The sequence below is a fragment of the Phocoena phocoena genome, chromosome 2 (genome assembly GCF_963924675.1).
Source record: "Phocoena phocoena chromosome 2, mPhoPho1.1, whole genome shotgun sequence".
NCBI lineage: Eukaryota > Metazoa > Chordata > Mammalia > Artiodactyla > Phocoenidae > Phocoena > Phocoena phocoena.
Window position 1 is genome coordinate 23,386,727 of NC_089220.1, and position 18,548 is coordinate 23,405,274.

General features: G+C 43.6%; 1 protein-coding gene across 12 annotated transcripts in view; it reads right to left on the minus strand.

Moving 5' to 3' along the window:
* The window catches only part of NRXN3 (neurexin 3), a 1,619,945-nt gene that overhangs the window by 560,272 nt on the left and 1,041,125 nt on the right, over positions 1-18,548 (minus strand). For 3 of the 12 annotated variants that reach the window (XM_065871343.1, XM_065871346.1, XM_065871345.1), the window contains exon 1: positions 10,691-10,937. The exons of 8 other annotated variants lie outside the window; for them this stretch is intronic. In XM_065871343.1, the coding sequence (XP_065727415.1) occupies positions 10,691-10,937 (247 nt within the window). Of the gene's footprint in view, positions 1-10,690; positions 11,374-18,548 lie in introns of those variants that run through there. One more of the 12 variants, XM_065871344.1, reaches the window with a different exon arrangement.

Genomic DNA, 18,548 nt, shown 5'->3' on the forward strand with positions numbered 1-18,548 from the left:
GATGATGGGGTTAGCAGTACATACACATAAAATGACCCCATGGCACATAAAACCCAATAAATAAATCCCCTGAAAGACAGGGATTGGCTATAGAGGTCCAAGTCCCCGGGTTTACATTTCTATCTCACATTAACACTGTCCCCCTCTTAGATTGTAATTAGTGCGTTAATGCAAGCCCCCTTGACACAACTCACTGATAAATGACACCAGAATAAGGAACAGGTACTGAAACATCTTTATGTCTGCAATGCACAGCAGTCTTAGTCCTCACGCCTGCTCTTCACATTCCAGGTCAGGAGCTGATTAGGTTGCTATCAAGGCCTTTATGCTACATATTTTTCTAGCTCACACATTCACCCACATGTGCTTGTGCACACACACGTATTCGCCCAATATGAAAACCATTGATACTCTTGAAATATTCATTCCATTAGTTTTACCCTCAATATTAATAAGCTTCTGCCATATGTATGAATGGTCAAGAATAAAAGTAGGTTCAAAGGTGATCTAATAAGAGTGACAAGGTATTTTAGAAATCATCAGAATTGTGCCTATTGGCGCCGATTGAAAGACGAATACTAAACTTGCTAAGATAAAGATGGCAGGCTACTTCAAGATCGTTAATTGAGATTCTTTCATTTTGCAGGTAAGAGAACTAAAATCAGGAAGGTTTGGTGGTTTAAATTATAATTTGAGGAGAAAGACTATATGTTGGAAACTAAAATTCCTGATAAATGAGTTTCTTACGGTGAATCAAAAATGAGGTAGGTGAGTCACCAAAGAGGGTCCCTCACTCTTGGATCCTTGATTGAATATGTAACCATTCCCTACCAGCTGACTCTGGAACTTACCTGAATATCCAAGGGCTGCTTCAGAAAGCACACATAATTTCCTATAATACAACAGGACTTGTGAATATAGGGATGTGTTCTGATCAGTTGTTCTCAATACCAGGGAACAGGTTTTATGTTTGTGCAGATTACCTGACCTAAGTTCAACACAGTCAGCCCTCCCTTCCATATCCGTGGGTCTCATTCATATCTGCAGAGTCCAGGAACATCGAATGGAAAATATTTGGAAAAAATACCAGGAATTTCCAAAAAGCAAAACTTGAATTTCCTGCGCACAGGCAACTATTTGCATAGCATTCACATTGTATTAGGTATTACAAGTAATCTAGAGATCATTTAAAGTATACAGGAGGATGTGTATGGGTTGAGTTATATGCTAATACTATAGCACTTTATTTAAGGGACTTGAGCATCTGCGGATTTTGGTACCCATGGGGGTCTTGGAAGCAATCCCCATGGATACTAAGGGGTAACTGTAGAAGCAAGGGGTTAACTGCTTGGCAAGAGGAAGAACTTGAGGCGAACTGCTTAACTCTCTGAGGCTCAATTTCTTTTCCTGTAAATTCATGATAAGAATGGTGCCTATCCTGAAGGATAGTCGGTAAAGATCAGATGACGTAAGCTAAAGCATTTAGTTCAGTACCTGAATGCAATATCATAAATTATAAGAAATGCATATTTGGTCATTCAGATGACCAAAATACACTTTTCATATGTATTCAGTCTTCATCCACAGTTTCTGGCTCACAGCTTTCAAAACGACCAGAATTTCCAGGGATGAGAGGATAAAGGTATCTTTTGTTATGTTAATGAAATGACTTTCTGTAAGCACCTTAGGATTGGGGAGGGTGGGGGTGGGTGGCTAATTGCCAGTGGAGCCAAGCTGGTGGTTAAAGGTTGGGACTTTCAGTCCCGCCCCCAACCTCCTGGGAGGGTAGAGGGGCTAGAAGTTGAATCAGTCACAAATGGCCAATGAGTTAATCAATCATGCTTATGTAATGAAGCTTCCAAAAGACCCCTAAAGGACAGGGTCTGGATGGGGAAGGCTTCTGGGTTGGGGAACACGTGGAGACTTGGGGAGAGTGGCTCGCCTGGAAAGGGCATGGAAGTTCCCTGCACTTTCCTCATATCTTGCCCTATGTATCTCCTCCACGTGGCCCAAGTGACTCAAACGTTCTCTGCCTCAGTGTCAGCATCTTCCAAATGCGAAAACAGCTGTACCTATCTCAGGAGAATTAAATGTGATACCTTTAGAAGAGTGTCAGGTATATTCAAAGAACTAAAAAAAGTGAATTATTATTACTAATATTATTATTATTATGAGTAAAGAAGATACTATTGTCATTCTTGTAAAAGCACAGAGGTCTCCTTTCTTGGGTTTATTTTTTCTAAGAAGATTGAATTGACTGAAGTGAACACCCAAAGATGTCCATCCAAGTATGCTGAGATAGTGGTCCATGTCAAGAGATATATAATAATTGGTTCAAGGAAAGAGATATACAATAAAACCTTGACTATCTAAGTCACAGGACCCTCCTCCCACCCAAATTATTCAGGAGGCCAAATTTTCCCAGTAGCTGAGATTTAACCCTTTAATCATCTTTGCACACTTTAAAAAAATCAGAATGCTGCTAAAATTGACCTGAGGAATCCAAGCGGGTCTTGCTTTGTTTTACCTGTGAGCTAATTGTTCACAAGGGCCTTTCAGCCTTTATTAGAAACAGAGGTTTGGGCTTCCCTGGTGGTACAGTGGTTAAGAATCCGCCTGCCAATGCAGGGGACACAGGTTCAAGCCCTGGTCCGGGAAGATCCCACACGCTGCGGAGCAACTAAGCCTGTGCGCCACAACTACTGAGCCTGAGCTCTGGAGCCCTTGATCCACAACTACTGAAGCCTGTGTGCCACAACTACTGAAGCCCGTAGAGCCCGCGCTCCACAACAAAGAGAAGCCACTGCAGTGAGAAACCCATGCACTGCAACGAAGAGTAGCCCCCACTCGCTGCAACTAGAGAAAGCTCGCGCGCAGCAATGAAGACCCAATGCAGCCAAAACTAAAATAAAAAATAAATTTATATTAAAAAAAAAGAGGTTCAAAACAGTTGGCTTTGTTCTGTTAGTTATCACTTATAAAGAAGCCCAAAAGACTTTGCTGCCTATCCCTACTTGCTCGTGATAAGTCTAGGACTTGAAACCAGGAATTAAATGGACAGTGGAAGCATATTTAAAATTTTTGACCTGGGGAAGCTAATTCCCCTTTGGTAGTCAACGCCCATACTGCAAAAACAAGTGTCTGCCCAGGTCCATGTTCCTGAAGCTGTCAGACACACCTGTGCACTTTTACAAGTCTTGCACGCTCTTCATAAAAAAGGAGTTCCCTGTATAGCAATTTCAACTTTTAAAAAGTGCTCATTTCGCTTGGATGTCGTGGGCTGATTATTTCTTCCTCCTTGCTTGAGCTGTGCAGACAGCTAGACCCTGCCTATCTCCTCCCCCTTCCCTTCTTTGACAACATCAAATGACAAAGGTGCAAAGCAAATAAATGTTAAGTAAAACACTGACACCGTTTCAGTTTAATGCTTTGCTCGGTCAACCTGCTCTACTGATTAGCAACCATGGTGGCTCACCCCAGTTCATTTTCATTTTAATGTGGCACACAGAAAAGCTGCCTAAATATATACCCTCGGTTCTGAAGCATATAATCTGTAAACTACAGGAACAGGCGGATCATCTCCATTAGTTTCTTATGTAGCAAAAACCACAATTTGCACCCAAAACATGTAATTATATTCAAATTTTGAAAGACTGCCTGGGAAATAGTTGAAATTCACAGTCTGGGGGGAAGTCACTCAGGAGTATACACCATTGTGTTTTAATGTGGGGGGTGGCTGACAGGAATATTTCAAAACAGTAAAAAAAGGGAGGGTGTGGACAGTATCTCAGAAAAGGTGGCTTTCAGGTTTCTGGAGGTTTTATGTTCGTACAGCCACTCAACAGCTGGTGAGCAAAGGGTGAGAACTGGGGCAGGGAACGTGTCTTTGAATAATAACTGGGCTGTGGCTTCAGATGGGGAACAGAGACAGACAGGTGAATACACAAGTCATCTCCCTGCTGCTTTCTGGCCAGTGAGGCCCAACCAGGACAGGAAATGTCTCCCTGCATGGGAACCAACCTGAATATGATCACTTTCTCACACTAGGGTCTCCCATTGAGGAGACCTTCAGAACACCCAAGAATCCTACCTCTTAGCACAAAGCCAGACACCTACTAGAAGAATACATATGAAACATTAATTTCACAGAAGGCCGGGAGAATCCAACGCTGGCAGAATCCATTCCTACAGGACTTAATCTGGTTAAAGGGAGATCACCTGAAGCAAAAGGTCTTGGAGGAATGAGAAGTTGGCATTCGTGCTGTAGAGTAAAAGGGTGATGGATGTAGCGTCATACTGCCCGGGTTCCCAGCTGATTCCGATACTGATCGGATGCCCCTGTCTAAGTCCCCACTTTGGCCATCTGGAACATCGGAGGATCAGATAATCCCTAAGCTCGCTGTGTTTGTTGTCTGTTTCTTGAGATGACGGTCTGTCAGGGAGAGCAAAAAGACCAAGTGCTTTGTGGTCAGAACCAGGTTTGAAGCCTGGCTGTACCCCTACCCTACTTTGATCAAGTCACTTAAGCTCTCTGAGTCTCACTGTTTTTATTTATGAAACGGTGGTAACCTTATTAAGGTCAAAGATTGTGAGGATTCAATGAAATTATATACGTAAAGTATTGGAAGAGTGCCTGGTACACAGGAGGTGTGCGTTACATGTTGGCATATGATCCCGGCAAGTCTTTCGCAAAAACTAACCATAAGTAGAAATAAACCACCTGCTCTGTATAGACTCAGCTGCTATTCTGCCCCCTGCCCTGATATGGCCAAACACAGCAGAGCATTTTAAACAACGCAGAGCTCCTTTCTAGTGTTGAAAACGCGTGTTTAAATGAAAGCTGCATTCTTTCTGTCTCTGCGTGACTGTGGTGAAGTTGGATTGTGGGCTTTATAACATCACAGTGTGTCCCTCTTGTGCATTATGCCGCTTCTGGTGGAGAGGGGAGAAGAGAAAACCTGGCTGTGGCTGTGGCTTTGGCATAAGTTACTGTCATAGTCAAGAAAACAGACCTACAAATACTGGCAGACCTGTGGAACTCAGACAGGTTGAAGATACACAGTGGTGTCTTTAAAGACGTACAGATTGGAGAATCACGCTGTCCTAGTGCTGAGAAAGGAGAAGAGTGAGCCGCTGTAGTTCATAAAGGAAGTCCCTGGTAGAGCAGGGACGCCAGGCCTGGAATGGCAGCCGGTCTCAAGAGAGAGCCATAGAGAGTGGGTATTAGAGTTTATCTGCAGAGCACGGGGCTCTAGTCAGACAGAATTAGCCTGTGTGCACATCAAGGTAGAGACTCAGTCACAAGAGATAAACCAAGAGGAAAGCAAACACAGATATTAACTACAATTACTGGTGGTGTTTTCTCCACATATGTAAATAGGATTTTTCCTGAGGAGGCCCCATCTTATCAATTTTGTAAATTGCTGTCACCGTCACGGAAGGTTTTATTTTCCCACAGTGGAAGTCTGAGTCCAATAGAGATGCACTGAACGTACCTTTTTACTTTGCAGTGACTGGGTCCTGGGGGAGGAGGAGTGTTATGGGCTGAACTGTGTGCCCACAAAATTCATGTGTTGAAGCCTAGACCCCCAGAACTTCAGAATATAACTATATTTGGAGATAGGGTCTTTAAAGAGGTGATTAGGTTAAAATGGGACCTTTGAGTGAAACTTAATCCAATCTGACCAGTGTCCTTATTAGAAGAGGAAATTCCGACATACAAGGAAACATTGGGGATGCATGAACACAGAGGAAAAGACCCCTTGAAGACACAGCAAGAAGGTGGCCACCTGCAAGCCAAGGAGACAGGACTCAGAAGAAACCGAATCTGCCACCACTGTGATCTTGGACTTCTAGCCTCCAGATCTGTGAGAAAATTAATTTCTGTTGTTGAAGCTACCCAGTCTGTTTTTCTGTTTGTTTTTTGTTAAATGGCAGCCCTAACAAACTAATACAGGAAGGGAAGTATGATTAAGTTCAAGTTTTATCTTGAGAGATCTGCCTCCCTCCCAGATCACATAGAGTCCTAGAGAAGTAAGCTTTCCGAGATCTGATAAGTTCATTCATTAAAATGTAAAATAAAATATGTCATGTCTTCCAGATTCAAAATCAGACAATAAAACGACAAGGGTCTTACTACTAAATTCCAGCCATCAGCCAGTTTGGTGAAGGGTTTTGTTTTGTCATGTTTTTCCTGAAAGGAATTGTTCCAATTCTCTCATCTCTGCTCTCTCTGATATGTCAGGCCTCACCTCCAACCACCAACCCCCACACAATGATCCATGTTGAAAGTCCTGAAGAAATTTACCCTGGGATAGTATAATCTTCCTACGGTGGCCTTTCAAGAACAAGTTAATCTCCAGACCCACCACTTGCCAGCAAATTTTAGAGAAGCCAAACAATGCATCTAGAGGAGACAGAGAAAAAAAAAAAACAATTTAATTAATTCATCACCAAGGCCAAAGACATATAAATCTTATCATTTTATCTGTCAACCAACACTCTGAATTATTCAGCAATCTGAATCCCGAGAAGGAAGGGAGAGAGAAAGTGGTTAGAAAGCAAGCTGGCTGAGCAAAAGAAAGTGCTCGATAGATCAGAGCAAAACAAGCCCCATGGCTGGAAAAACTTCAGAGGTGGGTCTCTGTGACAATGAATGAGAAGCATAATTTCTTAAAGAAAGACTCCAGGCTCATGGACCACAAGGGGGACTACCACCGCCGTCTTTGCTAAGATGACTCAAAGAGGATTTATGTTGTCCCACCTACACACACACACACAGGTTTCTGAGCAAGAGACTTTCCTCTAAATACATTGTGGTATATTCCCTTGTAAAATTGAGTTTTAGGTTTTCAACTAGGTACCCCCAAATGCCTACGGAAACAGGAAGGTCTGCTATTTTATGGAAAATAAAATATAAGGAATATACTAAACCCAGGCTCTGTAGAGAAAACTTTTTCTAAACTATAAGTATTAAAATATTTTTAAGTAGATGTGCATTGGATTTCTTAAAGGTGGGAGAGAGGAAAGCAAACATACAAAACTCTCCTATGAAACTGAAGGTTGGTAAACAAATGTATTTTAGTATTTATATGTCCCATACCACTAAATTATCCAGGAGTTTCAATAAGCATGATATATAAGTATGAAAATAAAGCTGAGGATGAAAAATAACTGTAGGGTTATTCTGAATAACAGAACAATGTGAATCTGCATTTCACAAGGGATGTTTAGATTTTATCTTAATTAATTTGGTTGGGTATCTGGATCCTCGTCCCATCCCTCAAATTTAAAAAATTTTTAGAAGCACTTATCTTTCATAGATGATCCAAATACTTCTGAAATTATCCCGTGCTGAACAATACAATGTCTTATTTAGTTTTCTATCCTTAGCAGGTTACACACAGCCTGGCACATAGTAAATACCCAATAAATGTTAGTTCAATAGAAGAGAGCATGAAAGAAAACAGGGAGCCTGAAGGAGGGGACTGAGCAATGGGGAAAAGCTTACTAGACTCCAGTTGAGAAGAGAGTTAATTGTATCCGAAGACACAACCTTAACCTGAGACTATTTTGGATATCCTGGGCAGGTGTGGCCTTAGTCTCCCCAACTTATAAAGGAGCTCAGCCTGCTCTAGGCTGTCCTGGGATCAAGATTTTAGGCAAATCTATACATAATCAATTTTTTAAAGATCAGAACCAAGTATGGGTAGAAGAACAGCTGTTTGGAAAATTTCTCTTTCTTCCATCTGTTTTAGTGTGAGTCTCACTAGAGGGCAGGAAGCTTTAGAAGGAGGGATGGCAAAAACTCATTAACGGGCAGCTCTGAGGACCTCTGGCTTCTCAGGAAATGCGCAAAATGAACAACGGTAGAAAAAACAAGCAAAGGAAAAAATCCCTCTTGAGTCCAGAGAAGGTTCTTGAACTCAAGGCTCTAGTTTTCATTTTATACCAGCATGAAGGGCATTTACTTCCTCACAGACAGTACAGACTGCTCCTTGTAACTCTGGAATAGGGTTGGCAGAAAACTATTAGTAACAACCATTAGTCTCACGGTGCTATGCCTCCTACCACTTCCATCTAAAAGATTTTTTAAAACAATTGCTGTAAGCTAAGGCTTTGTCTTGGACTAGGGGAAAGCAAGTGTACTCTAAGGAAAAATTAGAGGAGCATTAACGGAGCACTGAGGAGTCTCCTGGTCCTTTCAGGGAGAAAAGGGCACAGCTTAGATAAGGGATTGAAGCCAGAGTTTGGGGTATCTTGTTGCTTGCTGCTTCTCTTGATTTCAAGCTCAAAAACATTAATTAAATATGCAAGGACCCTGCTCAATATAGATGCATTCAGTCTGTGAGCCCAGATCAGTGGGATGGGACTTCAGGATTGAAAGAAGATACTGAAAAGTTGATTTCATGAGCTTTCTTGTCTCCGTCATGCCAGATCCTGAAGTTCACTGCATCCTCAGCTCTGTGCATCTAAGGGCCTTTTCTAGGGTCTCTGGTCATTTATTTACTTTGTTCTCCTTTTCCATCGTACTGAATCTTATCAGATGTAGGTTAATGCGAAAGAAGATGGAACCAGTTAAGAAGATTTAGAGGGTACTGAGCAACTGATCAATGAAGACATGAATAGAGAAGAGCTGTTTTTAACCTGTGCTGGCTCAACCCCTCTTGCCCCTTTAGCTGAGAGAGAGAGAGAGAGAGAGAGAGAAACAGAGAGAGAGAGAGAGAAACAGAGAGAGAGAGAGAGAGAGAAACTGAGAGAGAGAGAGAAACTGAGAGAGAGAGAGAGAGAAACTGAGAGAGAGAGAGAGAGAGAGAAACTGAGAGAGAGAGAGAGAGAGAGAGAGAGAGAGAGAGAAACTGAGAGAGAGAGAGAGAGAGAGAGAGAGAAACTGAGAGAGAGAGAGAGAGAGAACACAAGTGACAGAGATAAAGAAAGGGATTGACAGACCTAGGAATCCCCGGTAAGTATTGCAAATTCCATCACTTAAGTAGTAGCTGCTCTTAACTGTTTACATCCTGAACGGAAAACATGGAGACCTTGCCAGCCTATAACGTCTAACTAATACATAATCTTCGTCTCCCTGCTGATCATTTACACTAATTAGCAAAATTTAGCTAATGATCGCTGAGCGTTTCTGTGTTTAATTACGGCTATTAGGAATAGTCTGTCTGGCTTCATCTCCCATCCCTTCTTTTTCTTTCCCAATCGTTACAATCCCACCCCCACTCCTCCTTAGGAGCTAACAGTTTCTACTTCCACGAAATTGCTTTTGCATTTTTGGTGGTTGTGGTTCTTTCCTCTCCTAGGGTGTCATTTTTTTTTTTTTTTGAAAGCTTACACCCGACCTAGCAGGAGTCACAGAGAAAACAGCAACCAGATGGAGATCAAGCATTCCCTCCTCCCCACCACCCGCCTCCACCAACCTTACAAGCACTGAGCTACTTGACAACTCCATCAAATAAGATGTAAAGAGACAGAAAGAGCCAGAGTGCGTGCTGGCATTTTCTCAATGTGCTTCCACTTAACACTACAGAGAGCACAGAGCAGAAACCCAGGGCTAGGAGGCGGTGGGAAGAACTGACATTCCGAATGCGGTCTGTATGTTACAGGCCTTCAAAACACAAGCTAGGGCAGGGGACCTCTAGTGTGGTTTGCTCTCGCTGCCCCCCAGAGGGCTGCTCCTGCAGTTGGGTTCTGTGATCCCCATTCTCCTCACCATCAGGGTGGACTGCATAGTAAATAAATAACGAAGCTCCCTTCTTTAGAACAGTTTACTACAGCAAGAGCCTACCCCGGTGGCAGACATCACCCTTTCAGAGGCAGCCTGCTCCAAGCTGAATATAAATTTAAGAGCCATAGGTCTCTTCCTTCAATCGCTATGCGAGGAGGGTCATTTAGAGCAAAACATATTGTACTTATATTGTGTGAGCAAGCCCACCCGTGCTACCTTTAATTGAAGTAACATTTCCATAAATGGTGGAACTGAAGTGGCAGTAATTTACACTTGGTTAAATTATAAATGGACTTTGCCTTATCTCATACATTGCTTCCCCCGGGTAGTTAGCAATATTAGGTGTACGGTTTTCACGATAGCTGCTCTCTCCTTCTGACATGTGGACAAACGTAAAGCAGCCCAAACGAACAATAATGACCACTGGTTATTAAAGATTACACTCAGCTACTTCCCCCCCCCCCCCGACCTTTACGACACAGGCCACTTTAAAAGCAGTTCAATCAACTTTAGGCTGAAGACCTAAGGATTCCTGCTGTCTGCTATTCTCCCACGACTAGCTCTCAAACAAGATCAGAGAGAAGAAGGGTGAAAGCAAGGTGAATGAATGAATCCTCCAAAGTGCAGCACTGGGGACTTATCTGACCAAGTTGTCTGCCATCATGGGGGGTGAAGGAGGCAGAAGGCTGCAAAGGGGAGAATGTGGTGCTTGTGAAGCTATGAATAAGGGAGCCAAGGAGAGGAGGACCCATTAGAGGATATGGGGAGACTGGGGCAGAACACTCTAGCCTTTTAGGGAGAAACTGGACATTTTCTTCCCTCATGCACATGCGATGCTTTTCATTATTCTAAATTCAATTTTTAAAATTCTCTTCCCACACTTAACATTACCTGCAAGGCAAGTGGGTTAAGGAATTGCTACGCCCCATTAAAAGGATAAAGAGCAGAGAGACCCACCGTGCCCTCCTCGAAGGGAAACAGGGGAGCGATAGATAGAAATAGGCACTGAGTGATGCTTGCTGCCATGGAAATGGTGCTCGTGCTGAGAGTGAGACCCCGGCGAGGAAGAAGAGGAGGAGGAGAAGGGTACATTAGAGGAACTCCACACGGAGCTGATGATACATCCCCAGAAGAGGGACCAGATCCCAAGCGTCCAGGCCGGCCGGCGAGGAGGGCTCCGTCTCGTGTGGATTCTCAGGTGCATGGTCAACACACTGGGCCACCACAGATGGGCAGTTTGAATTCCAGCCAGTGAGCAATAATGAAGTTCATGATGCCCAGGGGCCCATCATAGCAGGAGGAAGACTTGGCCCAAATTTTGGAAAGAGGGAAGGAATAAGCGTTTTCAAGACAAGATGATGAAAAAAACACAAAAAACAACAACAACTACTACTTAAAAAATAAAAGGATATAAGGCAAAAGCTCCCCTTTCCTGGAGCTGAAATTTAGGATGTCAAAGTCCACCCAGGTGTAGCAGCCCTCCTAGGGAGCCCCGGGATACCACACATGTCAGGGGAGGCCAGGCGCAGCTCCTGATCTCTGGGCACCTCAGGCCGGATGACTTAACGGCACACTCCGGGAAGCCACACAGAGAAAAGGTGGAAACGAAGGAAGAGGAGGAGGCAGCAGGAGACCCAAGTAGGTTCAGGTTAGTTTATCCCAACATCCAAGCAGTTTGAACATTTTTTTTTTTTTTTTCGTTTTCCACTCCCATGCGATGCAATGCAGAACTGCCAGGCAAAGGGGGGCTGCAGGTGGGAGACTTCTTCGCGGGTTCCTCGCAGTCTCGGTGTAAGGGCACGGAGGCTGTTAACCCTGCGCTTTCTGGAAGAGCTCCACGGAGCAGCCGCCTGCGTCCTGGGTTTCCCAACTGGATGAAAAGCAGCAGCAGCAGCCGGAGGAAGAGAACAAGAAGGACCGGAGAGACAGAAGAAGAGGAGAAGGAACCCGGCGCGGAGCAGCCACCCAAACCAACGTGGCACGGAGCGCGGAGAGGTGGGTGGGCGAGCAAGGAAGGCGTGAGAGGAGGTGCCCGGTAGGCGGCAGGGGTGGCCAAGAGGGGGGCGGGCGCCTGCAAAGTGCGCGGCACTGGGAGGTACAGGTGAAGTGAAGCGAGGAGTTGGGAAACCAAATTCACAAATGGGCAAGTCGTATGCAAATAGCGCACTCCTGAGAGCAAATCAGTGCCGCCCGAGCGCTCTGCCGAGGGACTGGCTGGCTCCGAGGAAGGAGGGGCCCGAGCGACCCGGAATCCCTGCCCTCCCCATTCAAGTACACGCTCGCTCGCTCGCTCGTCTACACCCGCGCGAGCCTCCCGCACAGCCCCGCCCCCTCCTCACGCTCCGCTCCTTTCCAGGGGAATAAGCACGCGCGCGCGTGTGTGAGGTGGGCAGACGGACCCTGCACCTTTGGCCACCCTGTCCTTTCTCCTCTCCCAGGCGCAGTACGCCAAACTCGGGCAACTGGAGAAGAAAAACTGAAGGCGGCGGCTAAGGCTAAGGTAGTCCCAAATAGAAATGAAAATAACCCTCGTGAGTAGCAGAAGCGCCGGGACGTCTGCACACGGTGGTGCCACAGATGCCCCCCCTAAGCTGGTGGTCAGCACCGCGCGGCCACTCTCCCGGGTGGGTGTGCCTCTCTGGGGGTTCAGATGCCCAGGGCCCACCGGAGGGGCGAATGGCGGGAACGCGTCTTGGTTCTCAAAGGGGAAGGCAGAGAGGTGGACCGGGAACTCCGGAGGGTGAGAGGTTTGATGGCTGGAGGCCCTTCCATCCCTGGTAAACAGGATGCTTTTGGAATTCAGGACCCAGGGGTTAGCGCCCGTGCTGGCTGACCTGGTCAAAGAACTTCAGGAGAGGTGAGGGCTGCATCTGCTGGCCTGTCCTGGACTGGCCTTAGAGGTGCTGCCCCAGGTGGGTGAAGCCTTCGGGCCTCCAGGACTCTGGGCACTAAAGAGAGTGCGGCTTTTACATCCAGGCTGAACCTGCAGGGGAGAGCCGGAGTGGCAGGAAGAAGCTTGGCGCACCTGTTGTGGCCATCTGTTACTCCAGGAGAAAGCTGACCCAGGGCTCTGCCAAGGAATGGTAACATTCCGGATGAGGCAGCCTCCATTCTACGCCCCCTCTCTCCCCCGCCCAACTTCTCCTAACTATGCTGTTCAGCAGGGTACAGAAACCCAACAGCCTCCTAGACTCTGGGGGCTTGCTGGCTCTGACTCCTTCCTTCCCACTCACCTTGGTTACAAAAGCACACTATATATATATTTTTTTTTTTTTTGGGGGGGGCAGGTGGAGATGGAGGAGATAGGTGAGGGAATAATTAGGGGGCATTCCTTTTTTAAAAAGGAGTTTATAGCACCTATTATACTTCTGCTCTCAATAAACATTTCAACCCCACTGACTGAGAATAAGGGATTAAGACAGTCCTATTTATTCTTGGGGCACCTCGAGGAGACATTGAAAAAGTTAGCATTACCTGTCTCTAACATAAAGATACCAAACCTATGAATGATTTGTCTTCAAGGTCAAATATCAAGTTCATTTCAGAATTTATGATGGTGACTTGGTACTTTGGTTATGAAGTTGGTGTTCTCCTAAGGATCCCTGCTGCCCATGGTAAATGGTGCACGGTCATCCCACCTGTTCTGGCTCTCAGCTGTAAGGGTGATTCAAGATCCACAGCCTCCAATGGAATAGCCCTCATTCATGACCTTTCATGCCTTTTGGTGGTGGCCCACAAACACGATGTTTTAAACTAGCAACATGTACCTAGGAACAGCACAATAAGAGAGAGGGGTGATTTATGGAGACTCAAGTTAAACCTGTTTCCTCCTCTGTAAAATGGGAATAATTCCTCCCTTTATGAGGCTCTTGGGAGTGTTAAATGAGATAATGTATACACAGCATCTGGCATAGCACCAGATAAAGAGTGGCAGTACTTTTTGTCTAATAGAAAAATAAACTAAAGCTCCAAGAAGGTTAAGTACATGTTTAGGGTCTCAGGCTACTGTTAGGACAAAAGTGAGAAGAAAAAATATATTAATATCCTAAGCATCCTCCCTTAAGGCAGATGATAATTCCTATTCAAGGGACTTCCCTGGTGGTAAGAATCCGCCTGCCAAGGCAGGACACACAGGTTCGATCCCTGGTCCAGGAAGATCGCACATACCGTGGAGCAACTAAGCCTGTGTGCCACAACTACTGAGCCTGCACGCTAGAGCCCACAAGCCACCACTACTGAAGCCCGTGTGCCACAACTACTGAGCCTGCACGCTAGAGCCCACAAGCCACCACTACTGAAGCCCGTGTGCCACAACTACTGAAGCCGGCACGCCTAGAGCCCAGGCTCCGCAACAAGAGAAGCCACCACAAGGAGAAGCCTGTGTACCGCAACAAAGAGTAGCCCCCGCTCGCTGCAACTAGAGAAACCCTGTGCGCAGCAACAAAGACCCAACGCAGCCAAAAATAAATGAAATTAAATCTTTAAAAAAAAAAAAAACATTCCCATTCAATCCAACCACTCCTTGATTTTGTCCTCCAGATGGAGCCCCACTGCACTTTGGACTTAGTCTAACTCTCTAACATGGACTTAAAGAGACCTAGATGACCTGGCTTATACCTAATTCTCCAACTCCATCTTCTGCCAGATGACCGCTTACTCACTACCTTCTAGTCTCCCAGACCCATTTTTTGCTCTTTGAATGTGCCAAGTTGTTTTCCAACTCAATGCCTTTATACTTGCTGTCCCCTCTTCTCTGGAACACTTTTCCCTAAGATTTTCATGTGATTGGTTCATTGTAGACATCACCTCCTCAGAGGCCCTCTCTCTGGCCCTCATCTAAAGTTAGCCACTACCACCCTGAAAGGCACTTTATCCCATTACCTTGTTCTATTTCCTTTGAAGCACTCTCCACTTTCTGAAATTATTTTCTTTATGATTGTTCATAGTCTATCTCCTTAAAAAGACTGTAAGTTCCCTGAAAGTTGAAACTTTGTCTTGGTCTCCCCTATATCTTCTGTGTGTGGAAGAGTGGGTAGCACATAGTAGAAGCTCAGTAAATATTTGCTGAATTAATGAATCCAGTGAATCAATTGGGAACCTCATACTCAGATTTTTATATAGCATTCATTCCACTGACATATTTAGCTGGCTTTAGTGACACTGATCCCCAGAGACACACATTTCCAGAGGTGATGAGTTGACCACCTCTCCACTTAACGTTTTTCTTCTTTTCTAAATTGGCACTGAGTGTTGGAGACTGTTTTTTTTTTTTTTTCCTTCATCCCAAGGAAGGATGGGAAGCTTAGATGTACCTTCCAATCAATTATCTGCTAGGCAACAAAGTGAAAAATAAAGCCTTAATGCAGTACGGAATCTGGAAATGCTGCTGGTGCATCACAGCTGGAACTATTCACTTTACCTGTCATGCTTATAATTATTTATTTATTTTTTGCAAAATGTCAAAAGAAGTATCTATGAATTCCAATAAGGCTGGAATTCCATTTGGGGACTGAGTTAAATACTGAGAAGATTTATCAGAGGACAAATGCAAGACTGGTTTATTTTACTTCTTAAACTTTAAAGAAATAATCCACAATTACCCTGATAAAATGAATGTCCTCCAATTTAACACATTATTGAATTTTTTTTTTCATTTGTTTTCTATCCTTCCTCTCTCTTCCTCTAGTCAACACATTCCTACTTAGATTTCTTTTCTAATTCCCATCATTCTCAGGTCTATTAGAGTTTATATTAGGCTGATATATTAAGTATTTTTTCTTAGGTTTTTAGCTCCAGAGACAACTCCTAGACACAGCCTGCATCTACAGTTCCAGCTGAAGGATTTGTCATCACCTGGACTACCACCAAAGCTCCCCTCTTTCCTCCTGAGTTGTCTTTTCTAGTGGGCCCTTTGAATGAGAACACTTAGGAATGAGCTCCAGGATAAAGATGAGAGTCTACTTTTAAGATAGAAAGGAAGAGAAATAGATTTAGAAACGTTATGCTCACCACAGATTTAAAGTTGAAAAGTATAAATAATTTCACAGGAACAACCACGCTTAGCTCCACTTAGATAAACCCCCATGGCATCCTAACCAGACTTTTTGGAACCTTAAGTTTCTGAATGGAATGCATTTTCAAAAAAGAAGCAGCCTGTGGCTGGATTTGCCTAATTAATAGCTTGGTTTCTCTATTGTTTCAATCTGCAGAATTTGACATTATAGATTTCTTCCCCCTGTTTTAATCTCCCCGCTTCTCCCCTCCCCGAAAAAGACTGTCTCAAGATAAGGTACGAGAATCCTGACCCATCTGACACACTCTGTCTTCCTTTGGTGGGTACCTCAGCTATAACGTAGTCTGGGGAATCTTCTGGCTCCTAAAATAAGCCTCACGACAGTACTTAATCGTGTCAGGTGCCAGGAATCTAATGTGGCGCTGCCCTGTCAGTCTCTCACAATACATTTTGTCTCTGCATGTGCCTTCTCTCACTTGCACAGACTCTGACTTTCCACTTCGCTGCTGGCAGGAGACACCCATCCGGTTGTTTGTCGCAAGTACAGCTAATCTGACTGCACAGACACAGAAAACACTGGAGCAGTCTGTGTCTGTGTGAGCCCTATACTCCAGTGAGGGCCCTTTTCTCCCCAAATATAAAGAGTAGAAATCCTTACATTTTCTCTTGAAACAGAGCTCCAAAAAGTAAGTTTAGGGAGGAGGGAAAATAAAAACAAAAACGACTAAACTCTCATAATGTGAAATGAAACGAAAGTCCTGAAAAAATACAGGTGACTGTTAACGGGGCTATAAATATATCCAAGTGTTCCATAAAACAGTCGAACTTTGCTTTATTATATGTCAGTAGGTTTATTTATAGCCACATAATTCATCCTTCTGCTCATTTATTGAAGAAAGCCATCCTGCAAAAAGGCAGATTTTGACGATACTTTACATTTGGGAGTATAAAATAGAAGCTTTATCCTTTTAAGTATCACTCCTACATGTATTTGATTAAAAAAATGAAGACAATGGCATTGTTGTATAATTTTATAGTTAGAGGATATATATGTGGCTTCTGTTCCTTTAACTTATCCTTCATATAAACATCCATAGTTGTTTTCTTATCCTCCTTGTGGCTGAAATGGGGATATCAGGAGTTTGGATGTTGAGAAAAATCACTCTAGGAAATTTTCCCAGTCTCTTGATCAAGGGCACTGGGATATCTGCTTTGTTAGAATCTCACACATTTCTTTAAGGAAAAGAAAAAAATATGAAATATTCCTGTGTAAACTTTAGCCAGCTTCATTCACAATCCAAGTGAAATTATTTTACCATGGAAACAAATGTTGCTTTTAGTCAAGGACAGGATTCAATTACTTCCTCATAGAGAGATTTGGACATTTAAACCCCTGTTAGTCTTCTCTAAGTTTACACTGGCTATCAGAGATCATGTAAATCTTTATCCAGTTTTAATGACTCAAACAATGTGAATGATGGTTCTATAATAACAGAAGTAATAATATCATTTGTATGTCTATAAAAACATTATCAAATCAAAAATTTCGAAGAGACTTTGAGAGTGCATACAGATTTCGATTTGGGGCTCTGGTGCTTGACTACCTGGGTTCAAATCCTGATTTTGCTTGTTAGCAGCTGTGAAAAATGTTGGCAAGATCCTTAGCCCCTCTGTATCACAGCCTCTCCATCTGAAAAATGGAAATAATCATACTATCTATCCAAAAGATTTGTTGTGAGGATTTAGAAAGGTATCATCTGTAAACTATGTATAAACAGTGCCTGGCACACAGTAAATGCTCAATAAATGTGAGTAATGAAAATAACCGTCTTCTTCTCCAGAGGACTCCTTCAAATTTATCTCTGCTGACGGTTTTCTCTTCTTGTTGACAAATCTCAAGAGGACTGAATAAACAAAGAGCTCCCCTTGCAATTCCCAAACATAGAATGGAAAGTCACTACCGTGTGTTACCCGACTCATTGGATTCTCTTTGCCCATATTTTGCAGAATGGGGAGCAGCTTAATCACATCCTTCTCACAAATATCCTTCAAGCCAACTCCAAAACAATAAAGCTCACCATGGCCCCAGGACCAGATAATATGGACTACCAGAACCCAGCCCTGTTTCACAGCTAATCATTTTCCAGCAGAGGGTGGAACTCACACCTTCTCAGTCTGCTTTGGGATCTGGAAGGGCTCTCTGGCTACTTCTCTTTCCCATCTCTTTATTTTCTCACCCTCTTTTCTTAAATAAACAATACATTCCAATTATTTAGCTTTCCCCTAAAAAGCATGGCTTCTAAATCTTTTAATAATTTCCACTGGATTTATTTGGTATTTCATTAGAATTCAATAAATTTTTTTAAAGTTACTGAGAATGTACCTCTGAACTAGGTTCTACTTAGTATAGAAAGAAACAATTATTTTGCTGCATCAATTGATCTATTTCATGAACATTACATTTATGCTAACCATGGGCAAGGCACCAGGTGAAGTGGTGGACTTCCAGGGGACTCTGGCATGAAAAAGAAAAGATTTAAGGGCTTAAGAAGTTTATAATCTAGCAGGAAAAAGCCATCAAAAACAAATAAAACAAACCATAAATTCCATCTATATATTCAGCTTCCCAAATACAATGTGCTATTAGAATAAAGGTATAAACAAAGTATACAGAAGAATAGAGAATGGAATTAATCCACTGTAGCGAGAAAAAGGAGTATGAGGAGGGATTCATATACAAGGTGACAAGTGACCCTAATGTAGAAGGACTAGAGTTCAAAACCTCATCTACTGCTTGGCCCT